Source organism: Salvelinus namaycush, chromosome 25, assembly GCF_016432855.1.
Source record: "Salvelinus namaycush isolate Seneca chromosome 25, SaNama_1.0, whole genome shotgun sequence".
NCBI classification, from domain to species: Eukaryota; Metazoa; Chordata; class Actinopteri; order Salmoniformes; family Salmonidae; genus Salvelinus; species Salvelinus namaycush.
The window spans coordinates 41,319,113-41,344,187 of record NC_052331.1 but is presented as its reverse complement, the minus strand read 5'-3'; the positions used below and the strand labels follow the sequence as shown (position 1 = coordinate 41,344,187).

At 45.6% G+C, this 25,075-nt stretch overlaps 1 protein-coding gene across 1 annotated transcript in view; it reads right to left on the bottom strand.

The window, feature by feature from the left end:
• Positions 1–25,075, bottom strand: part of LOC120019956 (low-density lipoprotein receptor-related protein 8-like) — a 165,387-nt gene that overhangs the window by 64,358 nt on the left and 75,954 nt on the right. The window contains exon 3 of the mRNA XM_038963366.1: positions 8,374–8,502. Within this exon, the coding sequence (XP_038819294.1) occupies positions 8,374–8,502 (129 nt within the window). The remainder of the gene's footprint in view (positions 1–8,373; positions 8,503–25,075) is intronic.

The window sequence follows — 25,075 nt, the reverse complement described above, 5'->3', positions numbered from 1 at the left end:
GAGAGAGAGAGAGGCCGAGAGGGAAGGAGAGAGAGACAGAGACAGAGAGAGATGTGGAGGGCAGGATTCAATTAAATGAGTCATTTTACTTGTGGATGGCTCAATTAGCAAAACGCCTCGCCGCAATTTACTTGCTTAAGCTGCCTGAATGGAGTGGAGAGAGTTATGTTAGATCAGGGACAGTTTCCAAGAGGGAGCACAACAGTCTCTAGGGTCCAGGTTTCCGTTAGCTGGTAATAGCTTTTGGCCTTAATTTTATATATAAAATTGACACCAGCCAATTGTCCGGGATAAAAAAACGAAACATTGCGAAATAATGCTTTTTAGCCTATTTACAAATGGAAATACCAGTTAATGTAAAAACATTTGACCGGTCATGCTTATCGGTCTATGGGTTAATTTGCATACTTTTTGGGAATCACATTTGGCGCGTGTGATAAATAAGATACATAATGAATATACACACGCCAAATGCAAACAAACAGCAAACAGATACAGAGCCTTTAAGCGGGAAATTTGTCAGACAGAGCTTTTATAAACCCAATCATTGCGCAACAATTCTAAATGCACGCCTGTGTTAAAAATACTTTTTGGGCCACGATTAAAAAGAGCTACTAAACTCAGCAAAAAAAGAAACGTCCCTTTTTCAAGACCCTGTCTTTCAAAGATAATTCATAAAACTCCAAATAACTTCACATATCTTCATTGTAAAGGGTTTAAACACTGTTTCCCATGCTTGTTCAATGAGCCATAAACAATTAATGAACATACACCTGTGGAACGGTCATTAAGACACTAACAGCTTACAGACGGTAGGCAATTAAGGTCACAGTTATGAAAACGTAGGACACTAAAGAGGCCTTTCTACTGACTCTGAAAAACACCAAAAGAAAGATGCCCAGGGTCACTGCTCATCTGCGTGAACGTGCCTTAGGCATGCTGCAAGGAGGCATGAGGATTGCAGATGTGGCCAGGGCAATAAATTGCCATGTCCATACTGTGAGATGCCTAAGACAGCGCTACAGGGAGACAGGATGGACAGCTGATCGTCCTCGCAGTGGCAGACCACGTGTAACAACACCTGCACAGGATCGGTACATCCGAATATCACACCTGCGGGACAGGTACAGGATGGCAACAACAACTGCCCGAGTTGCACCAGGAATGCACAATCCCTCCATCAGTGCTTAGACTGTCCGCAATAGGCTGAGAGAGGATGGACTGGGGGCTTGTAGGTCTGTTGTAAGGCAGGTCCCCACCAGACATCACCGGCAACAACGTCACCTATGGGCACAAACCCACCGTCGCTGGACCAGACAGGACTGGCAAAAAGTGCTCTTCACCGATGAGTCGCGTTTTTGTCTCACCGGGGGTGATGGTCGGATTTGCGTTTATCGTCGAAGGAATGAGCGTTACACTGAGGCCTGTACTCTGGAGCGGGGTTGATTTGGAGGTGGAGGGTCCGTCATGGTCTGGGGCGGTGTGTCACGGCATCATCGGACTGCGCTTGTTGTCATTGCAGGCAATCTCAACGCTGTGCGTTACAGGGAAGACATCCTCCTCCCTCATGTGGTGCCCTTCCTGCAGGCTCATCCAGACATGACCCTCCAGCATGACAATGCCACCAGCCATACTGCTCGTTGTGTGCGTGATTTCCTGCAAGACATGAATGTCAGTGTTCTGCCATGGCCAGCGAAGAGCCCAGGTCTCAATCCCATTGAGCACGTCTGGGACCTGTTGGATCGGAGGGTGAGGGCTATGGCCATTCCCCCCAGAAATGTCCGGGAACTTGCAGGTGCCTTGGTGGAAGAGTGGGGTAACATCTCACAGCAAGAACTGGCAAATCTGGTGTAGTCCATGAGGAGGAGATTCACTGCAGTACTTAATGCAGCTGGTGGCCACACCAGATACTGACTGTTACTTTTGATTTTTGACCCACCCGCTTTGTTCAGGGAAACATTATTCCATTTCTGTTAGTCACATGTCTGTGGAACTTGTTCAGTTTATGTCTCAGTTGTTGAATCTTGTTATGTTCATAAAAATATTTACACATGTTAAGTTTGCTGAAAATAAACGCAGTTGACAGTGAGAGGACGTTTCTATTGTTGCTGAGTTTCTTTTTATATCTCAACTAGTAATTGAAGCTTCTCATTCAAAGTCACCAGAAGACAGGCTTCATCAGCGCGTGACCACTTTGCAATGAGCTGGATGCGTTTCAAAAAACATTTAGCCTCTTAATTGTTTGAAACCTGAACATTTTACTACATATTATGATCGATGTTTCATCTTGCTTCAAAGTAGCCTATGCAAAATCCGACCCATATCTGTCGAGGCCATTATTTTATAAAGACTTCTATATGCCATTGAATTCAGTAGACCGTCATTGTAAATAAGAATGTGTTCTTAACTGACTTGCCTAGTTAAATAAAGGTAAATAAATAAATAAATAAACAGTAGCCTATTTCTCTCATGTTCTATTGGTTATCAACATTCTTTCCGTGTCCACCAAATGCACTAATAACGTTAAGAAATAGTGTATGAAGATTTTAAGCTAAACATTCGGATCTGTTGCATCAGATGAATTGCTTTTGAACCTTTTTTTAATGTAGCCGAGGCCTACTGGTTGTATGAATATGGGAACTATCGTCCCACAACTGTCCCAGAGCCTGTTTGGGCTATTTCTGTCTCTACAAACAGGAGCATCCATAAGGCTAGTGGAAGCTTAGCTCAGTAAATTGAATTAAATTGCCCTAATTGTATAGCCTAATTAGCCTACTCCTGTCTATACAGAAACACCTCAAATAATTCAAAAGAGGCTCCTATTCACACCATCACCATAGGGACAGCTTCAATTTTATTGATCTGTTTGTCAGTGTCACCCTGTCACTTGTCGGAGTAAATCAAGATTTGATGATATTGTGTGTAGAGGACATGAATACTGAGAATAAGAAGAACCAGATGGATGGATGTAACAGTGAACAGCCAGGAACCAGGAGGAAACATTGTGGTAAGTGTGTGTGTGTGTGTGTGTGTGTGTGTGTGTGTGTGTGTGTGTGTGTGTGTGTGTGTGTGTGTGTGTGTGTGTGTGTGTGTGTGTGTGTGTGTGTGTAAAAGACAGACATGTATTATTGTCGTATTGAATATATCACAGTTTAGATGGTTGCTTAGAGAGATGACATGTACTGTATTATTAGGTGCCAGTCATTGTCATTTTATCTTAATGCACCTCCTACCTGGTGAATACCAACACACAGACACTGTGTTACGGCTCCTTAGAAGTAAAGCCTGCTTCCACCTCTCTGAATGGTGAGTCAATCCAATTCAATCTAATTCAACTCAAAATGTATCGACAGTCAGACGGGCTGCATAACAGATGTGACCATAGAGAATGATAGAGGACTCTAGTACTCGAAAGCCTGTTTTAGCATGAACAGTGCCATTGAGGACTTTCACCATTTTGATGTAGTCAACTGGGTGGGACATCCTATTGGTTAAAGACAGGATCACATAATTCCATCCAGGTCATCAGGAGGGATCAGCCAGTGACTTATACTCGTGAGCAAACATACCATAACTGTAGGTGGCAGTAAATTGACAACTTTGACTTTATACCTGTTAAGACAACACACTCCAGGTGGCAGTATACACCCTTTCTGTGTGTTTGTTACCAACTCATGGAAACAGTAGAAAAAGAAAATGGATTAATTCAGAATGGAGATGGCCTCAATGGCGATGCCTGTGCACTCACAGACGCCATAATGGGACAGATACAAAGATAACTCCTCTATCATTCTCTATGATTGAAACCGAGTGGCATCGTCAGAGCTGCCGGTGGTAATTCCGTCCACCCAGCATCCCTCCAGGCACGCACACACACACACACACACACACACACACACACACACACACACACACACACACACACACACACACACACACACACACACACACACACACTTAGGAGAAATGAAAGATCGAAGGTCCCCAGGCCGTAAATAATTAGAGCTGCAGAACACCGCCGTGTCCACGACCGATTCCACCAGGAAATCAATTATCATCCACCGCCACTGTGGTGGTGGCATCCTCATCTCTACATCATCAGGCTTTATAAGCTACGGTACTGTAGTATTTAGAGACAACGTTTTCCTGAACATGTCGCCAGATCGACACTGGAAGTACACCAGCTTTTTATTGTCGGCTATACAAGCTCAGAGTTTTTCTTCAGATTGGTCAATTGTTCAGGAGAATTCAGGGTACTAAATCAAATCAAATGTATTTATATAGCCCTTCGTACATCAGCTAATATCTCAAAGTGCTGTACAGAAACCCAGCCTAAAACCCCAAACAGCAAGCAATGCAGGTGTAGAAGCACGGTGGCTAGGAAAAACTCCCTAGAAAGGCCAAAACCTAGGAAGAAACCTAGAGAGGAACCAGGCTATGAGGGGTGGCCAGTCCTCTTCTGGCTGTGCCGGGTGGAGATTATAACAGAACATGGCCAAGATGTTCAAAATGTTCATAAGTGACAAGCATGGTCAAATAATAATCAGGAATAAATGTCAGTTGGCTTTTCATAGCCGATCATTAAGAGTTGAAAACAGCAGGTCTGGGACAGGTAGGGGTTCCATAACCGCAATCCAAATATTACAGTATCCATATTCTGAAGTCACCTCACTCACTAAGTCCTCAGACAAAAATTTGACTGCAACGACAGAGGGACTTTTGTCTGAACTGCGGGAGTTTTGACAGAGGTTCATTTCCTAATATGGATGCCTTACTTTATACTCTACAAGCCCAGCAGTGTTTCAGCTCTAGGGGACTTCCTAATATGGATGCCTTACTTTATACTCTACAAGCCCAGCAGTGTTTCAGCTCTAGGGGACTTCCTACTATGGATGCCAGGGGCCCTGGCCTGAACTCACCAGGAGAGGCAGTCTGAAGGGGTCAATGGAGAAATCAGAATGAGAAAGGGATTAGTGCAGGACCTGGGCAGACAGGATAGAGAGGCTGTCTATGGACCCGGGCAGACAGGATAGAGAGGCTGTCTATGGACCCGGGCAGACAGGATAGAGAGGCTGTCTATGGACCCGGGCAGACAGGTTAGAGAGGCTGTCTATGGACCCGGGCAGACAGGATAGAGACTCTCTATGAACCTGGGCAGACAGGATAGAGAGGCTGTCTATGGACCCGGGCAGACAGGATAGAGAGGCTGTCTATGGACCCGGGCAGACAGGATAGAGACTCTCTATGGACCCGGGAAGACAGGATAGAGAGGCTGTCTATGGACGCGGGCAGACAGGATAGAGAGGCTGTCTATGGACCCGGGCAGACAGGATAGAGAGGCTGTCTATGGACCCGGGCAGACAGGATAGAGAGGCTCTCTATGGACCCGGGCAGACAGGATAGAGAGGCTGTCTATGGACCGGGGCAGACAGGATAGAGAGGCTGTCTATGGACCGGGGCAGACAGGATAGAGAGGCTGTCTATGGACCCGGGCAGACAGGATAGAGAGGCTGTCTATGGACCTGGGCAGACAGGATAGAGACTCTCTATGGACCCGGGCAGACAGGATAGAGAGGCTGTCTATGGACCCAGGCAGACAGGATAGAGAGGCTGTCTATGGACCCGGGCAGACAGGATAGAGAGGCTCTCTATGGACCCGGGCAGACAGGATAGAGAGGCTGTCTATGGACCCGGGCAGACAGGATAGAGGCTGTCTATGGACCCGGGCAGACACGATAGAGAGGCTGTCTATGGACCCGGGCAGACAGGATAGAGAGGCTGTCTATGGACCCGGGCAGACAGGATAGAGAGGCTGTCTATGGACCCGGGCAGTTTTGTCACACAACACAATGCCACAGATGTCTGAAGGTTTGCCAGAGCATTGAATGTTCATTTCTCTACAATAATCCACCTCCAATGTCATTTTAGAGCATTTGGCTGTACGTCCAACCGGCCTTACATCCGCAGAGCACATGTATGGCGTCGTGTGGGCGAGCGGTTTGCTGATGTCAACATTGTGAACAGAGTGGCGGTGGGTTTATGGTATGGGCTGGCATAAGCTACGGACAACGAACACAATTGCATTTTATCAATGGCTATTTGAATGCACAGAGGTACCATGACTAGATCCTGAGGTCTATTGTCGTGCCATTCATCCGTCGCCACCATCTCATGTTTCAGCATGATAATGCACGGCCCTACATGGCAAGGATTTGTACATGTCCCAGTTCTTCCATGGCCTGCATACTCAGACATGTCACCCATTCAGTATGTTTGGGATGCTCTGGATCGTTGTGTACGACAGCGTGTTTCAGATCCCGCCAATATCTAGCAACTTCGCACAGCCATTGAAGAGGAGCGGGACAACATTCCACAGGCCACAATCAACAGCCTGATCAACTCTATGTGAATGAGATGTGTCGCGCTGCATGAGGCAAATGGTGGTCACACCAGATACGGACTGTTTTCAAAGCTACGCCTCTACTTTTTTTTTTAAAGGTATCTGTGACCAACAGTCATGTGAAATCCATAGATTAGAGCCTCATTTATTTATTTAAATTGACTGATTTCATTATATGAACTGTAACTCAGTAAAATCTTAGAAATTGTTGCATGTTGCGTTTCTCTTTTTGTTCAGGACAAGAAGGTATTAGATCTTTGCCACTTTGACACAGACTTTAGACTTCAGCTCCTTTAACCATAGGAGTGTTACGGGCAGAGTGGCATAGATGTATTTTACACCTTGGTTCAAAAAACACTTTAATCATATACTATTTCAAATAATTAAAAAAATAAACTTATGCTGAGCATGATTGAGTTTGCCTGGCGCAATGAGACCACTAAGAATAGACGTTAGAAAAACCCAACCTTGCCCATCTGGGACTATAGGCAGGCTAAAGAAAACACTAAAAATAATGTAAAAATGGAAAGATTTCAAATAGTATTTGAACCCAGGCCTGGTTTTGTATTTTGTAATTGTCCCTTAGCTCTGCAGCGCTGTAGTAAACTCAGGCTCACAGACCATATCTGGGAGGAGCAGATAGCTGGATTTGAGTTCCAATACAGACGGTGGAAATAGGACTGTGGGCTTTCTGAGGAAATACAAATCAAGCGATTGCGGTGAAGAAGTGAAATGAAGCCACATTACACAGAAACAAACTCTGGGACCCAAATGATAGTAGGAAAACACACAACACCCTCTCTCTGCCCCCCCCCCCCCCCCCCATCTGAGGGAAATAATACAGGTTTCTCCCAGTGTAGCTTCCTGCGCACGTGCCACGGTGGAGCTCCAAACATCCAGTCTCCTGCGGTACTGTCGCTACAATCAATTTCTCCCGACGTGCGGGAGAGACGAGGGAGGGAGAGAGGAGGAGGGAGGGAGGGAGAGAAAATGTGAAGGTGAGTCTTCAAGCTGCCTTGTAAAGTAGGGCAGGAGTGTAGTCACGGCGGTGTGTGTGTGTGTGTGTGTGTGTGTGTGTGTGTGTGTGTGTGTGTGTGTGTGAGAGAGTGTACAGAGAGGCACCACAGTGACACGTGATTGGGTAGAGGGGAGGGTGATGCCATCATCCATGGTTGATGGATTGATGCTTGCATCATGCAAGGCTGGATTGGGTTGAGTTGGAGACTCTTGCTATCGCTATGGTTGCGATAAGTCATGGTAGACACCAAAGCTTCCGGCAAATTCTACACTGATTCATACATTTGATATTGAATTGCAACCTTTGATTTGGCATCAAAGCCAATGTATTTTCTCAGCAGAGCTGACTTATTCATTGGAGTCTCAAATGGCACCCTATTCCCTACATAGTGCACTACTTTTGACAGGCTCTGGCCAAAAGTAGTGCACTAGGCAACGGGGTGTAATTTGGGATTGCTGCACACTGAGCCGTCGTGTCCTCCGTCGTCAGAAGATAAATCATACAGAGAAAAGAAACCCCAAAATGCCCCAAAATGGAGGAAACGGGGAACTTTGATCCAAATAATCTGTTCTATTGGTTCCTTTGACTCCGCCCACTCATGGCATGTCACACAGTAGTGGGCTTATTCAAAGCTCCGTAAAATCCTAACCTGGGACGTGTGTTCAAACACAATGCTATGACTAGGGTAACAGCCGTTGCCATTCCAAAAGGGTGTGAATACAAAAGCTAGGGAGGCAAAAGACTGACACAAACAGTGGTACTACTACAGCTTAGTGGTTCAAGGGTTAAAGGTCACTGAGAAGAAACACACCCCTTCTTTTCTCACCATAGTGTCCAGTTAAAATCCAGTGCAGTCAGTGGGCGGGACTATTGCCCATCCACAAATTAAGGACACCTGTCTCAGCCAATGGGTGGTTTCTATGGCCTTTGATTGACAGCTGCCCATCACACTCACCGGCGGCGCAGTCCTCCTCGTCCGCCCCGTTCTCGCAGTCCCGCTCGCCATCGCATCGCCACGACAACGAGACACACTTGTTGGTGGAGCCGCCACAGCCAAACTTCTCCGGAGGACACGTCTGTTTGCCTGGAGAGGAAAGAGGGAGATGACTTTTTAGGATGTGTTCCATTCCAACACGTTGCACCCTTCCCTGCTGCCCTCACTCACTCCACTTGGCAGATCTGAGAGGCTTGGGTAGGTGAGGTGGGTTAGAGGTAGATGGGTTAGTGGTAGGTGAGGTGGGTTAGAGGTAGGTGGGTTAGGGGTATGTGGGTTAGGGGTAGGTGAGGTGGGTTAGAGGTAGGTGGGTTAGGGGTAGGTGAGGTAGGTGGGGTGGGGGTAGGTGGGTTAGGGGTAGGTGGGTTAGGGGTAGGTGTTTGTGTCTACAGAGTTTCTGCTACATTGCATATCACCACATTTATATATATATTTTTTATTTAATTTAACTAGGCAAGTCAGGTAAGATAAATTCTTATTTACAATGGCGGCCTACCGGGGAACAGTGGGTTAACTGCCTTGTTCAGGGGCAGAACAACATATTTTTACCTTGTCAGCTCGGGGATTCGATCCAGCAACTTTTCGGTTACTGGCCCAATGCTCTAACCACTAGGCTACCTGCCACCCCAGATGTATGCATCAAGAGAGTGAGCGAGCCCTAGTATCCTCACAGACACAGCGATGACGCTACTACCATGATGCTTATATCTATCCAGTCCTGGGTCTAGAGTGTAGAGGCTAGGTGTTGATATGGAATCCAGTCCTGGGTCTAGGGTGTAGAGGCTAGGTGTTGATATGGAATCCAGTCCTGGGTCTAGAGTGTAGAGGCTAGGTGTTGATATGGAATCCAGTCCTGGGTCTAGAGTGTAGAGGCTAGGTGTTGATATGGAATCCAGTCCTGGGTCTAGAGTGTAGAGGCTAGGTGTTGATATGGAATCCAGTCCTGGGTCGAGGGTTTAGAGGCTAGATGTTGATATGGAATCCAGTCCTGGGTCTAGGGTGTAGAGGCTAGGTGTTGATATGGAATCCAGTCCTGGGTCTAGGGTGTAGAGGCTAGATGTTGATATGGAATCCAGTCCTGGGTCTAGAGTGTAGAGGCTAGGTGTTGATATGGAATCCAGTCCTGGGTCTAGGGTGTAGAGGCTAGGTGTTGATATGGAATCCAGTCCTGGGTCTAGGGTGTAGAGGCTAGGTGTTGATATGGAATCCAGTCCTGGGTCTAGAGTGTAGAGGCTAGGTGTTGATATGGAATCCAGTCCTGGGTCGAGGGTGTAGAGGCTAGGTGTTGATATGGAATCCAGTCCTGGGTCTAGAGTGTAGAGGCTAGGTGTTGATATGGAATCCAGTCCTGGGTCTAGAGTGTAGAGGCTAGGTGTTGATATGGAATCCAGTCCTGGGTCTAGGGTGTAGAGGCTAGGTGTTGATATGGAATCCAGTCCTGGGTCTAGAGTGTAGAGGCTAGGTGTTGATATGGAATCCAGTCCTGGGTCTAGAGTGTAGAGGCTAGGTGTTGATATGGAATCCAGTCCTGGGTCTAGGGTGTAGAGGCTAGGTGTTGATATGGAATCCAGTCCTGGGTCTAGGTGTAGAGGCTAGGTGTTGATATGGAATCCAGTCCTGGGTCTAGAGTGTAGAGGCTAGGTGTTGATATGGAATCCAGTCCTGGGTCTAGAGTGTAGAGGCTAGGTGTTGATATGGAATCCAGTCCTGGGTCTAGAGTGTAGAGGCTAGGTGTTGATATGGAATCCAGTCCTGGGTCTAGAGTGTAGAGGCTAGGTGTTGATATGGAATCCAGTCCTGGGTCTAGAGTGTAGAGGCTAGGTGTTGATATGGAATCCAGTCCTGGGTCTAGAGTGTAGAGGCTAGGTGTTGATATGGAATCCAGTCCTGGTCTAGAGTGTAGAGGCTAGGTGTTGATATGGAATCCAGTCCTGGGTCTAGAGTGTAGAGGCTAGGTGTTGATATGGAATCCAGTCCTGGGTCTAGAGTGTAGAGGCTAGGTGTTGATATGGAATCCAGTCCTGGGTCTAGAGTGTAGAGGCTAGGTGTTGATATGGAATCCAGTCCTGGGTCTAGAGTGTAGAGGCTAGGTGTTGATATGGAATCCAGTCCTGGGTCTAGAGTGTAGAGGCTAGGTGTTGATATGGAATCCAGTCCTGGGTCTAGAGTGTAGAGGCTAGGTGTTGATATGGAATCCAGTCCTGGGTCTAGAGTGTAGAGGCTAGGTGTTGATATGGAATCCAGTCCTGGGTCGAGAGTGTAGAGGCTAGGTGTTGATATGGAATCCAGTCCTGGGTCTAGGGTGTAGAGGCTAGGTGTTGATATGGAATCCAGTCCTGGTCTAGAGTGTAGAGGCTAGGTGTTGATATGGAATCCAGTCCTGGGTCTAGAGTGTAGAGGCTAGGTGTTGATATGGAATCCAGTCCTGGGTCTAGAGTGTAGAGGCTAGGTGTTGATATGGAATCCAGTCCTGGTCTAGAGTGTAGAGGCTAGGTGTTGATATGGAATCCAGTCCTGGGTCTAGGGTGTAGAGGCTAGGTGTTGATATGGAATCCAGTCCTGGGTCTAGGGTGTAGAGGCTAGGTGTGATATGGAATCCAGTCCTGGGTCTAGAGTGTAGAGGCTAGGTGTTGATATGGAATCCAGTCCTGGGTCTAGGGTGTAGAGGCTAGGTGTTGATATGGAATCCAGTCCTGGGTCTAGAGTGTAGAGGCTAGGTGTTGATATGGAATCCAGTCCTGGGTCTAGGGTGTAGAGGCTAGGTGTTGATATGGAATCCAGTCCTGGGTCTAGGGTGTAGAGGATAGGTGTTGATATGGAATCCAGTCCTGGGTCTAGGGTGTAGAGGCTAGGTGTTGATATGGAATCCAGTCCTGGGTCTAGAGTGTAGAGGCTAGGTGTTGATATGGAATCCAGTCCTGGGTCTAGAGTGTAGAGGCTAGGTGTTGATATGGAATCCAGTCCTGGGTCTAGAGTGTAGAGGCTAGGTGTTGATATGGAATCCAGTCCTGGGTCTAGAGTGTAGAGGCTAGGTGTTGATATGGAATCCAGTCCTGGGTCTAGAGTGTAGAGGCTAGGTGTTGATATGGAATCCAGTCCTGGGTCTAGGGTGTAGAGGCTAGGTGTTGATATGGAATCCAGTCCTGGGTCTAGGGTGTAGAGGCTAGGTGTTGATATGGAATCCAGTCCTGGGTCTAGGGTGTAGAGGCTAGGTGTTGATATGGAATCCAGTCCTGGGTCTAGGGTGTAGAGGCTAGGTGTTGATATGGAATCCAGTCCTGGGTCTAGGGTGTAGAGGCTAGGTGTTGATATGGAATCCAGTCCTGGGTCTAGGGTGTAGAGGCTAGGTGTTGATATGGAATCCAGTCCTGGGTCTAGGGTGTAGAGGCTAGGTGTTGATATGGAATCCAGTCCTGGGTCTAGGAGTGTAGAGGCTAGGTGTTGATATGGAATCCAGTCCTGGGTCTAGGGTGTAGAGGCTAGGTGTTGATATGGAATCCAGTCCTGGGTCTAGGGTGTAGAGGCTAGGTGTTGATATGGAATCCAGTCCTGGGTCTAGGGTGTAGAGGCTAGGTGTTGATATGGAATCCAGTCCTGGGTCTAGAGTGTAGAGGCTAGGTGTTGATATGGAATCCAGTCCTGGGTCTAGAGTGTAGAGGCTAGGTGTTGATATGGAATCCAGTCCTGGGTCTAGGGTGTAGAGGCTAGGTGTTGATATGGAATCCAGTCCTGGGTCTAGAGTGTAGAGGCTAGGTGTTGATATGGAATCCAGTCCTGGGTCTAGGGTGTAGAGGCTAGGTGTTGATATGGAATCCAGTCCTGGGTCTAGAGTGTAGAGGCTAGGTGTTGATATGGAATCCAGTCCTGGTCTAGGGTGTAGAGGCTAGGTGTTGATATGGAATCCAGTCCTGGGTCTAGGGTGTAGAGGCTAGGTGTTGATATGGAATCCAGTCCTGGGTCTAGGGTGTAGAGGCTAGGTGTTGATATGGAATCCAGTCCTGGGTCTAGAGTGTAGAGGCTAGGTGTTGATATGGAATCCAGTCCTGGGTCTAGAGTGTAGAGGCTAGGTGTTGATATGGAATCCAGTCCTGGGTCTAGGGTGTAGAGGCTAGGTGTTGATATGGAATCCAGTCCTGGGTCTAGGGTGTAGAGGCTAGGTGTTGATATGGAATCCAGTCCTGGGTCTAGGGTGTAGAGGCTAGGTGTTGATATGGAATCCAGTCCTGGGTCTAGGGTGTAGAGGCTAGGTGTTGATATGGAATCCAGTCCTGGGTCTAGAGTGTAGAGGCTAGGTGTTGATATGGAATCCAGTCCTGGGTCTAGGGTGTAGAGGCTAGGTGTTGATATGGAATCCAGTCCTGGGTCTAGAGTGTAGAGGCTAGGTGTTGATATGGAATCCAGTCCTGGGTCTAGGGTGTAGAGGCTAGGTGTTGATATGGAATCCAGTCCTGGGTCTAGAGTGTAGAGGCTAGGTGTTGATATGGAATCCAGTCCTGGGTCTAGGGTGTAGAGGCTAGGTGTTGATATGGAATCCAGTCCTGGGTCTAGGGTGTAGAGGCTAGGTGTTGATATGGAATCCAGTCCTGGGTCTAGGGTGTAGAGGCTAGGTGTTGATATGGAATCCAGTCCTGGGTCTAGAGTGTAGAGGCTAGGTGTTGATATGGAATCCAGTCCTGGGTCTAGAGTGTAGAGGCTAGGTGTTGATATGGAATCCAGTCCTGGGTCTAGGGTGTAGAGGCTAGGTGTTGATATGGAATCCAGTCCTGGGTCTAGGGTGTAGAGGCTAGGTGTTGATATGGAATCCAGTCCTGGGTCTAGGGTGTAGAGGCTAGGTGTTGATATGGAATCCAGTCCTGGGTCTAGGGTGTAGAGGCTAGGTGTTGATATGGAATCCAGTCCTGGTCTAGGGTGTAGAGGCTAGGTGTTGATATGGAATCCAGTCCTGGGTCTAGAGTGTAGAGGCTAGGTGTTGATATGGAATCCAGTCCTGGGTCTAGAGTGTAGAGGCTAGGTGTTGATATGGAATCCAGTCCTGGGTCTAGAGTGTAGAGGCTAGGTGTTGATATGGAATCCAGTCCTGGGTCTAGAGTGTAGAGGCTAGGTGTTGATATGGAATCCAGTCCTGGGTCTAGAGTGTAGAGGCTAGGTGTTGATATGGAATCCAGTCCTGGGTCTAGAGTGTAGAGGCTAGGTGTTGATATGGAATCCAGTCCTGGGTCTAGAGTGTAGAGGCTAGGTGTTGATATGGAATCCAGTCCTGGGTCTAGAGTGTAGAGGCTAGGTGTTGATATGGAATCCAGTCCTGGGTCTAGGGTGTAGAGGCTAGGTGTTGATATGGAATCCAGTCCTGGGTCTAGGAGTGTAGAGGCTAGGTGTTGATATGGAATCCAGTCCTGGGTCTAGAGTGTAGAGGCTAGGTGTTGATATGGAATCCAGTCCTGGGTCTAGAGTGTAGAGGCTAGGTGTTGATATGGAATCCAGTCCTGGGTCTAGAGTGTAGAGGATAGGTGTTGATATGGAATCCAGTCCTGGGTCTAGGGTGTAGAGGCTAGGTGTTGATATGGAATCCAGTCCTGGGTCTAGAGTGTAGAGGATAGGTGTTGATATGGAATCCAGTGCTGAGTCTAGGGTGTAGAGGCTAGGTGTTGATATGGAATCCAGTCCTGGGTCTAGAGTGTAGAGGCTAGGTGTTGATATGGAATCCAGTCCTGGGTCTAGGGTGTAGAGGCTAGGTGTTGATATGGAATCCAGTCCTGGGTCTAGGGTGTAGAGGCTAGGTGTTGATATGGAATCCAGTCCTGGGTCTAGAGTGTAGAGGATAGGTGTTGATATGGAATCCAGTCCTGGGTCTAGGGTGTAGAGGCTAGGTGTTGATATGGAATCCAGTCCTGGGTCTAGGGTGTAGAGGCTAGGTGTTGATATGGAATCCAGTCCTGGGTCTAGGGTGTAGAGGCTAGGTGTTGATATGGAATCCAGTCCTGGGTCTAGAGTGTAGAGGCTAGGTGTTGATATGGAATCCAGTCCTGGGTCTAGGGTGTAGAGGCTAGGTGTTGATATGGAATCCAGTCCTGGGTCTAGGGTGTAGAGGCTAGGTGTTGATATGGAATCCAGTCCTGGGTCTAGAGTGTAGAGGCTAGGTGTTGATATGGAATCCAGTCCTGGGTCTAGGGTGTAGAGGCTAGGTGTTGATATGGAATCCAGTCCTGGGTCTAGAGTGTAGAGGCTAGGTGTTGATATGGAATCCAGTCCTGGGTCTAGGGTGTAGAGGCTAGGTGTTGATATGGAATCCAGTCCTGGGTCTAGAGTGTAGAGGCTAGGTGTTGATATGGAATCCAGTCCTGGGTCTAGAGTGTAGAGGCTAGGTGTTGATATGGAATCCAGTCCTGGTCTAGAGTGTAGAGGCTAGGTGTTGATATGGAATCCAGTCCTGGGTCTAGGGTGTAGAGGCTAGGTGTTGATATGGAATCCAGTCCTGGGTCTAGGGTGTAGAGGCTAGGTGTTGATATGGAATCCAGTCCTGGTCTAGAGTGTAGAGGCTAGGTGTTGATATGGAATCCAGTCCTGGTCTAGGGTGTAGAGGCTAGGTGTTGATATGGAATCCAGTCCTGGTCTAGAGTGTAGAGGCTAGGTGTTGATATGGAATCCAGTCCTGGGTTCCATAGAAGGGTTTAGTGTCTAACAGACTAGGGTGTATAGAAGGGTTTCTTGTTGATGTGTGTTTTAACCTATATATATATATTATTTTTAATCCCAGCCCCCGTCCCCGCAAGAGGCCTTTTGCCTTATCGAGGCACTCTAAATTCTAAATAAGAATTTGTTCTTAACTGACTTCTGTAGTTAAATAAAGATGTTGTTCTCTCAGCCCTGAACAGACAAGACAGGAACAACACAGCAGATGAACAACATCTTATTCTGAGAGAACCCAGTTCACTAACCACAGCAGTGGTGAAGAGAACCCAGCTCACTAACCACAGCAGTGGTGAAGAGAACCCAGCTCACTAACCACAGCAGTGGTGAAGAGAACCCAGCTCACTAACCACAACAGTGGTGAAGAGAACCCAGCTCACTAACCACAGCAGTGGTGAAGAGAACCCAGTTCACTAACCACAACAGTGGTGAAGAGAACCCAGTTCACTAACCACAGCAGTGGTGAAGAGAACCCAGTTCACTAACCACAACAGTGGTGAAGAGAACCCAGTTCACTAACCACAACAGTGGTGAAGAGAACCCAGCTCACTAACCACAGCAGTGGTGAAGAGAACCCAGTTCACTAACCACAACAGTGGTGAAGAGAACCCAGCTCACTAACCACAGCAGTGGTGAAGAGAACCCAGTTCACTAACCACAGCAGTGGTGAAGAGAACCCAGTTCACTAACCACAGCAGTGGTGAAGAGAACCCAGCTCACTAACCACAGCAGTGGTGAAGAGAACCCAGCTCACTAACCACAACAGTGGTGAAGAGAACCCAGCTCACTAACCACAGCAGTGGTGAAGAGAACCCAGCTCACTAACCACAGCAGTGGTGAAGAGAACCCAGTTCACTAACAACAGCAGTGGTGAAGAGAACCCAGTTCACTAACCACAGCAGTGGTGAAGAGAACCCAGTTCACTAACCACAACAGTGGTGAAGAGAACCCAGTTCACTAACAACAGCAGTGGTGAAGAGAACCCAGCTCACTAACCACAACAGTGGTGAAGAGAACCCAGTTCACTAACCACAACAGTGGTGAAGAGAACCCAGCTCACTAACCACAGCAGTGGTGAAGAGAACCCAGCTCACTAACAACAGCAGTGGTGAAGAGAACCCAGTTCACTAACCACAGCAGTGGTGAAGAGAACCCAGTTCACTAACCACAGCAGTGGTGAAGAGAACCCAGTTCACTAACAACAGCAGTGGTGAAGAGAACCCAGCTCACTAACCACAGCAGTGGTGAAGAGAACCCAGCTCACTAACCACAGCAGTGGTGAAGAGAACCCAGTTCACTAACCACAGCAGTGGTGAAGAGAACCCAGTTCACTAACCACAGCAGTGGTGAAGAGAACCCAGTTCACTAACCACAGCAGTGGTGAAGAGAACCCAGCCCACTAACCACAGCAGTGGTGAAGAGAACCCAGTTCACTAACCACAACAGTGGTGAAGAGAACCCAGCTCACTAACCACAACAGTGGTGAAGAGAACCCAGTTCACTAACCACAACAGTGGTGAAGAGAACCCAGCTCACTAACCACAGCAGTGGTGAAGAGAACCCAGCTCACTAACCACAACAGTGGTGAAGAGAACCCAGCTCACTAACCACAACAGTGGTGAAGAGAACCCAGCTCACTAACCACAGCAGTGGTGAAGAGAGAGAGAAAGAGGGAGAGAGAGAGAGAGAAAGAGAGAAAAGAGAGAGAGAGGGAGAGAGAAAGAGGGAGAGAAAGAGGGAGAGATAGAAAGAAAGAGAGAGCAAGCGAGGGAGGGAGGGAGAGAGTGGGAGAAAGAGTGAGGGAGAGAGAAAGATAAAGAAAGTGTGAAAATAGCTATCCTATCCTCTAACCGATGGCCCTTTGATTAACTACACACTTAATCCCCCTCTGTCGCTAACAAGGGAATCAAATACCAACCGTGTGCTCAAGTCGCTCGACACTAAGACAAGGTAGTGATTGATTCGATTATGCTAACTTGTGACTTCCACAAGCTGTCGCTATAGTTGTGGCTAATGTGTTTTGTTCGAGAAAGAGGCCCTAAAGGCCAAATAAAAGCCAATTAGTCAGAGGCAGAGGCAGAGTGACATTTGCGTCGCAGTTGTTTACCGGTGGAGTGACAAATGAAGACTCAACATCTTGACTTTTATGACACAGGAACTAATAGGGATTTTGACATTTGTAGTACAATAGTTGGCTCATTGACAATGAATTTTTATGATGTGAGTTTCTATGATGTGAGTTTCTATGATGTGAGTTTCTATGATGTGAGTTTCTATAATGTGAGTTTCTATGATGTGAGTTTCTATAATGTGAGTTTCTATAATGTGAGTTTCTATGATGTGAGTTTCTATGATGTGAGTTTCTATGATGTGAGTTTCTATGATGTGAAATACACCAACAAATACACCATGACAGCGCAATACACAAGGGGTGGAACAGTGGCAAAGGTACCCACAGGACAAACAGAATAATATTAGTCTGAGGAGAGATTAAATAGCATTAGTACAACAAAAATAATTCTAAACACACATACCAATAGAGTTCCAGACACCTGTAGAATCTATACCAATAGAGTTCCAGACACCTGTAGAATCTATACCAATAGAGTTCCAGACACCTGTAGAATCTATACCAATAGAGTTCCAGACACCTGTAGAATCTATACCAATGATGTGAGTTTCTATGATGTGAGTTTCTATGATGTGAGTTTCTATGATGTGAGTTTCTATGATGTGAGTTTCTATGATGTGAGTTTCTCGTTTTGATCTGTATGGCCTCATTTGTAAGTGCAGGTAACTGCCAAAAGAACGGAAACACTTGAATAAATGATCAATACAAACTTTATTGAAAGCAGGTGCATCTACACAGGTGTAGTGAGTTAATTAAGCAATTAACATCCCATCATGCTTAGGGTCATGTATAAAAATGCTGGGCTGGCCATTATTTTGGTGACCATGGCTATGCCCCCATAGGATGACAATGCTCCCATCCACAGGGCATGAGTGGTCACTGAATGGTTTGATGAGCATGACAACGATGTAAACCATATGCCATGGCCGTCTCAGTCACCAGATCTCAACCCAATTGAACACTTATGGGAGATTCTGGAGCGGCGTCTGAGACAGCGTTTTCCACCACCATCAATAAAGTACCAAATTATGTATTTCCTGGTGGGAGAATGGTGTCGCATCCCTCCAGTAGAGTTCCAGACACCTGTAGAATCTATACCAATAGAGTTCCAGACACCTGTAGAATCTATACCAATAGAGTTCCAGACACCTGTAGAATCTATACCAATAGAGTTCCAGACACCTGTAGAATCTATACCAATAGAGTTCCAGACACCTGTATAATCTATACCAATAGAGTTCCAGACACCTGTATAATCTATACCAATAGAGTTCCAGACACCTGTAGAATCTATGCCAATAGAGTTCCAGACACCTGTAGAATCTATGCCAATAGAGTTCCAGACACCTGTAGAATCTATGCCAATAGAGTTCCAGACACCTGTAGAATCTATGCCAATAGAGTTCCAGACACCTGTAGAATCTATACCAATAGAGTTCCAGACACCTGTAGAATCTATACCAATAGAGTTCCAGACACCTGTAGAATCTGTACCAATAGAGTTCCAGACACCTGTAGAATCTATACCAATAGAGTTCCAGACACCTGCAGAATCTATACCAATAGAGTTCCAGACACCTGTAGAATCTATGCCAATAGAGTTCCAGACACCTGTAGAATCTATGCCAATAGAGTTCCAGACACCTGTAGAATCTATGCCAATAGAGTTCCAGACACCTGTAGAATCTATACCAATAGAGTTCCAGACACCTGTAGAATCTATACCAATAGAGTTCCAGACACCTGTAGAATCTATACCAATAGAGTTCCAGACACCTGTAGAATCTATACCAATAGAGTTCCAGACACCTGTAGAATCTATACCAATAGAGTTCCAGACACCTGTAGAATCTATACCAATAGAGTTCCAGACACCTGTAGAATCTATACCAATAGAGTTCCAGACACCTGTAGAATCTATACCAATAGAGTTCCAGACACCTGTAGAATCTATGCCAATAGAGTTCCAGACACCTGCAGAATCTATACCATTAGAGTTCCAGACACCTGCAGAATCTATACCATTAGAGTTCCAGACACCTGCAGAATCTATACCATTAGAGTTCCAGACACCTGCAGAATCTATACCAATAGAGTTCCAGACACCTGCAGAATCTATACCAATAGAGTTCCAGACACCTGTAGAATCTATACCAATAGAGTTCCAGACACCTGTAGAATCTATGCCAATAGAGTTCCAGACACCTGTAGAATCTATGCCAATAGAGTTCCAGACACCTGTAGAATCTATACCAATAGAGTTCCAGACACCTGTAGAATCTATACCAATAGAGTTCCAGACACCTGTAGAATCTATGCCAATAGAGTTCCAGACACCTGTAGAATCTATGCCAATAGAGTTCCAGACACCTGTAGAATCTATGCCAATAGAGTTCCAGACACCTGTAGAATCTATACCAATAGAGTTCCAGACACCTGTAGAATCTATACCAATAGAGTTCCAGACACCTGTAGAATCTATACCAATAGAGTTCCAGACACCTGTAGAATCTATGCCAATAAAGTTCCAGACACCTGTAGAATCTATACCAATAGAGTTCCAGACACCTGTAGAATCTATACCAAATAGAGTCCAGACACCTGTAGAATCTATACCAATAGAGTTCCAGACACCTGTAGAATCTATACCAATAGAGTTCCAGACACCTGTAGAATCTATACCAATAGAGTTCCAGACACCTGTAGAATCTATACCAATAGAGTTCCAGACACCTGTAGAATTTATGCCAATAGAGTTCCAGACACCTGTAGAATCTATACCAATAGAGTTCCAGACACCTGTAGAATCTATACCAATAGAGTTCCAGACACCTGTAGAATCTATGCCAATAGAGTTCCAGGCACCTGTAGAATCTATGCCAATAGAGTTCCAGGCACCTGTAGAATCTATGCCAATAGAGTTCCAGGCACCTGTAGAATCTATGCCAATAGAGTTCCAGGCACCTGTAGAATCTATGCCAATAGAGTTCCAGACAACTGTAGAATCTATGCCAATAGAGTTCCAGACACCTGTAGAATCTATACCAATAGAGTTCCAGACACCTGTAGAATCTATACCAATAGCGTTCCATACACCTGTAGAATCTATACCAATAGAGTTCCAGACACCTGTAGAATCTATACCAATAGAGTTCCAGACACCTGTAGAATCTATACCAATAGAGTTCCAGACACCTGTAGAATCTATACCAATAGAGTTCCAGACACCTGTAGAATCTATACCAATAGAGTTCCAGACACCTGCAGAATCTATACCAATAGAGTTCCAGACACCTGCAGAATCTATACCAATAGAGTTCCAGACACCTGTAGAATCTATACCAATAGAGTTCCAGACACCTGTAGAATCTATACCAATAGAGTTCCAGACACCTGTAGAATCTATACCAATAGAGTTCCAGACACCTGCAGAATCTATACCAATAGAGTTCCAGACACCTGTAGAATCTATACCAATAGAGTTCCAGACACCTGCAGAATCTATACCAATAGAGTTCCAGACACCTGTAGAATCTATACCAATAGAGTTCCAGACACCTGTAGAATCTATACCAATAGAGTTCCAGACACCTGTAGAATCTATACCAATAGAGTTCCAGACAACTGTAGAATCTATGCCAATAGAGTTCCAGACACCTGTAGAATCTATGCCAATAGAGTTCCAGACACCTGCAGAATCTATACCATTAGAGTTCCAGACACCTGCAGAATCTATACCAATAGAGTTCCAGACACCTGTAGAATCTATACCAATAGAGTTCCAGACACCTGTAGAATCTATACCAATAGAGTTCCAGACACCTGTAGAATCTATACCAATAGAGTTCCAGACACCTGTAGAATCTATACCAATAGAGTTCCAGACACCTGTAGAATCTATGCCAATAGAGTTCCAGACACCTGTCGAATCTATACCAATAGAGTTCCAGACACCTGTAGAATCTATACCAATAGAGTTCCAGATACCTGTAGAATCTATACCAATAGTTCCAGACACCTGTAGAATCTATACCAATAGAGTTCCAGACACCTGTAGAATCTATACCAATAGAGTTCCAGACACCTGTAGAATCTATACCAATAGAGTTCCAGACACCTGTAGAATCTATGCCAATAGAGTTCCAGACACCTGTAGAATCTATGCCAATAGAGTTCCAGACACCTGCAGAATCTATACCATTAGAGTTCCAGACACCTGCAGAATCTATACCAATAGAGTTCCAGACACCTGTAGAATCTATACCAATAGAGTTCCAGACACCTGTAGAATCTATACCAATAGAGTTCCAGACACCTGTAGAATCTATACCAATAGAGTTCCAGACACCTGTAGAATCTATACCAATAGAGTTCCAGACACCTGTCGAATCTATGCCAATAGAGTTCCAGACACCTGTCGAATCTATACCAATAGAGTTCCAGACACCTGTAGAATCTATACCAATAGAGTTCCAGATACCTGTAGAATCTATACCAATAGTTCCAGACACCTGTAGAATCTATACCAATAGAGTTCCAGACACCTGTAGAATCTATACCAATAGAGTTCCAGACACCTGTAGAATCTATACCAGTAGAGTTCCAGACACCTGTAGAATCTATACCAATAGAGTTCCAGACACCTGTAGAATCTATACCAATAGAGTTCCAGACACCTGTAGAATCTATACCAATAGAGTTCCAGACACCTGTAGAATCTATACCAATAGAGTTCCAGACACCTGTAGAATCTATACCAATAGAGTTCCAGACACCTGTAGAATCTATACCAATAGAGTTCCAGACACCTGTAGAATCTATACCAATAGAGTTCCAGACACCTGTAGAATCTATTCCAAGAGTTCCAGACACCTGTAGAATCTATACTAATAGAGTTCCAGATACCTGTAGAATCTATACCAATAGAGTTCCAGACACCTGTAGAATCTATGCCAATAGAGTTCCAGACACCTGTAGAATCTATACCAATAGAGTTCCAGACACCTGTAGAATCTATACCAATAGAGTTCCAGACACCTGTAGAATCTATACCAATAGAGTTCCAGACACCTGTAGAATCTATACCAATAGAGTTCCAGACACCTGTAGAATCTATTCCAATAGAGTTCCAGACACCTGTAGAATCTATACTAATAGAGTTCCAGATACCTGTAGAATCTATACCAATAGAGTTCCAGACACCTGTAGAATCTATGCCAATAGAGTTCCAGACACCTGTAGAATCTATACCAATAGAGTTCCAGACACCTGTAGAATCTATACCAATAGAGTTCCAGACACCTGTAGAATCTATACCAATAGAGTTCCAGACACCTGTAGAATCTATTCCAATAGAGTTCCAGACACCTGTAGAATCTATACTAATAGAGTTCCAGATACCTGTAGAATCTATACCAATAGAGTTCCAGACACCTGTAGAATCTATACCAATAGAGTTCCAGACACCTGTAGAATCTATACCAATAGAGTTCCAGACACCTGTAGAATCTATACCAATAGAGTTCCAGACACCTGTAGAATCTATACCAATAGAGTTCCAGACACCTGTAGAATCTATGCCAATAGAGTTCCAGACACCTGTAGAATCTATACCAATAGAGTTCCAGACACCTGTAGAATCTATACCAATAGAGTTCCAGACACCTGTAGAATCTATACCAGGGTGCATTGAAGCTGTTCTGGTGGCTCCTGCTGGCCCAACACCTTAAGACTCTATGTTGTTGTTTCCTTTATTTAGTCAGTTGCCTGTACAGTATGGTGTGTATGTTAAAGCAGTTTGACCCATAGATATCTCTCCCTTCACGGTCTTATGTGAAACATCACTGCTGACGTATGTGATTGTGCGGTCCTCGGTGACCCCAAGGGGTGCAACGTTTTGTTTATTACCCCTGACACTACACAGCTGATTCAAATAATCAAAGCTTGATGATTAGTTGATTATTTGAATCAGCTGTGTAGTGCTAGAGACAAAAAAACAAAACGTGCAACCCTTGGGGCCACCGAGGACCGAGTTTGGGAAACGCTGGTGTAGATAGATTATATGTTTTACCTTTTTCTTGTTACTAATTGCGTGTTACCGTTTTGTCCAGCATGTCTCACCCATAAAAAAGGAGATTGTAACCAGAGCTGGGTTCAAAATAGTATTAGTATTTTTCCTTAAACACTTTCGCTGTGCTTGATTGAGTTTGCCTGGCGCAATGGAGCTAATAGAATAGTTCCAAAAGTGCAAACCCTGCCCATTTGGCGCTCAGGCAGGCTTAATCAAGCACTTAAAGTATTGGGGGGAAACAAATACTATTTGAACCCAGGTCTACACTACAGCCCTACAAGGCAGCCAGAGAGTCAGCCAATGGGTCGTACTGCCTGGTGGTAGGGAGGTTGAGAGAGTAACTTGGTCCAGGCAGCTGAGCAGAAGAAATGGCACCAAACGCTCAGACGACACTAAGTCACGGGCAGATTTACTGCCTCATTAAGCAGGGCTAGCATAGCCACACCCTCTCTGTGAATTATGGCTCAGGTACAAGAACGCTAGCTCGCTTGCTAAGCTACAGTGAGCATATCAGCCAGGGTTAGCTACCATGGCTAGCATTCTACTGTATCTACTGTAGCTTAATTAAGCAGGGCTAGCGTAGCCACGTCCCTCTCTGTGAATTATGGCTCAGGTACAAGAACGCTAGCTCGCTTGCTAAGCTACATTGAGCATATCAGCCAGGGTTAGCTACCATGGCTAGCATTCTACTGTATCTACTGTAGCTTCATTAAGCAGGGCTAGCATAGCCACGTCCCTCTCTGTGAATTATGGTTTAGGTACAGGAACGCTAGCTAAGCTACAGTGTCAGCCTGCAACATTACCTAACATTAGCATAACTAGCATTAGCATACTACTGTATTCATGGCTCATGCAGCTTACTCACACTGAATAAGGCATTGTTGTTTACCACAATATGTGTATCGTCTGGGTTCAAATGCAGGTCGTCATGGGGGATGTGGCATGAATCAGTACACGTGAAGACCGTACACGTGAAGACATGTTATTATACATTGGCCCTGATATGTACAGTACACATGAGCGGTGAACTGTGAAAACATGTTACTTACAGCTAATGTGAAGTAAGCAATAAAAATAAAGAAATGCTCACGCACGCACGCACGCACGCACGCACGCACGCACGCACGCACGCACACACACACACACACACACACATCTTTGCATAACTAAAATCCTCTCCGTTATTCAGTCAGTCGACTCAGTCTCATTACTCATTACCTCTAACAATGAAACATCTCGATAGGGTTGAAGCTCAATATCTACAAAGAGACGACTGTCTGAGGCTGTTATCATTATCCCTCCTCCTCATAGAACCATAATCCTCTGTGCTTATGTCATTCAACATCTAAAATGGACCCAAATGGTTTTATTGAATCAGATGTCTATCAATAGAGAGTATGTGTATCTTCAGGTATCAAAGGCTTCTTTCGGGAAAAGCTGCACAGAAGCTCGCTATCTTTCCTGCAGCTGTACAGAGCTGTCACTCTAAAATGTCTGCTGCGTGTGTCATATCATATGGAAATACGAATTTGTTCTTAACTGACTTGCCTAGTTAAACAAAGGTTAAATAAAAGTTTAAATAATAATGAATAAAATCAAGCAATGGTGGATATTACCAACAGTCAGTGCTTGAAGTAGAATTTAAAAAGGCACTGGCACTAATTTGTGCCGGGACTCAAATGTTACAGTACCAGTGTTGATATTTGAGAATTAATATTCTGTAAGAGGTGCAAGTACTCCAGTAGAAAATTTGAGGTGCCGGTACTCTGTGTACT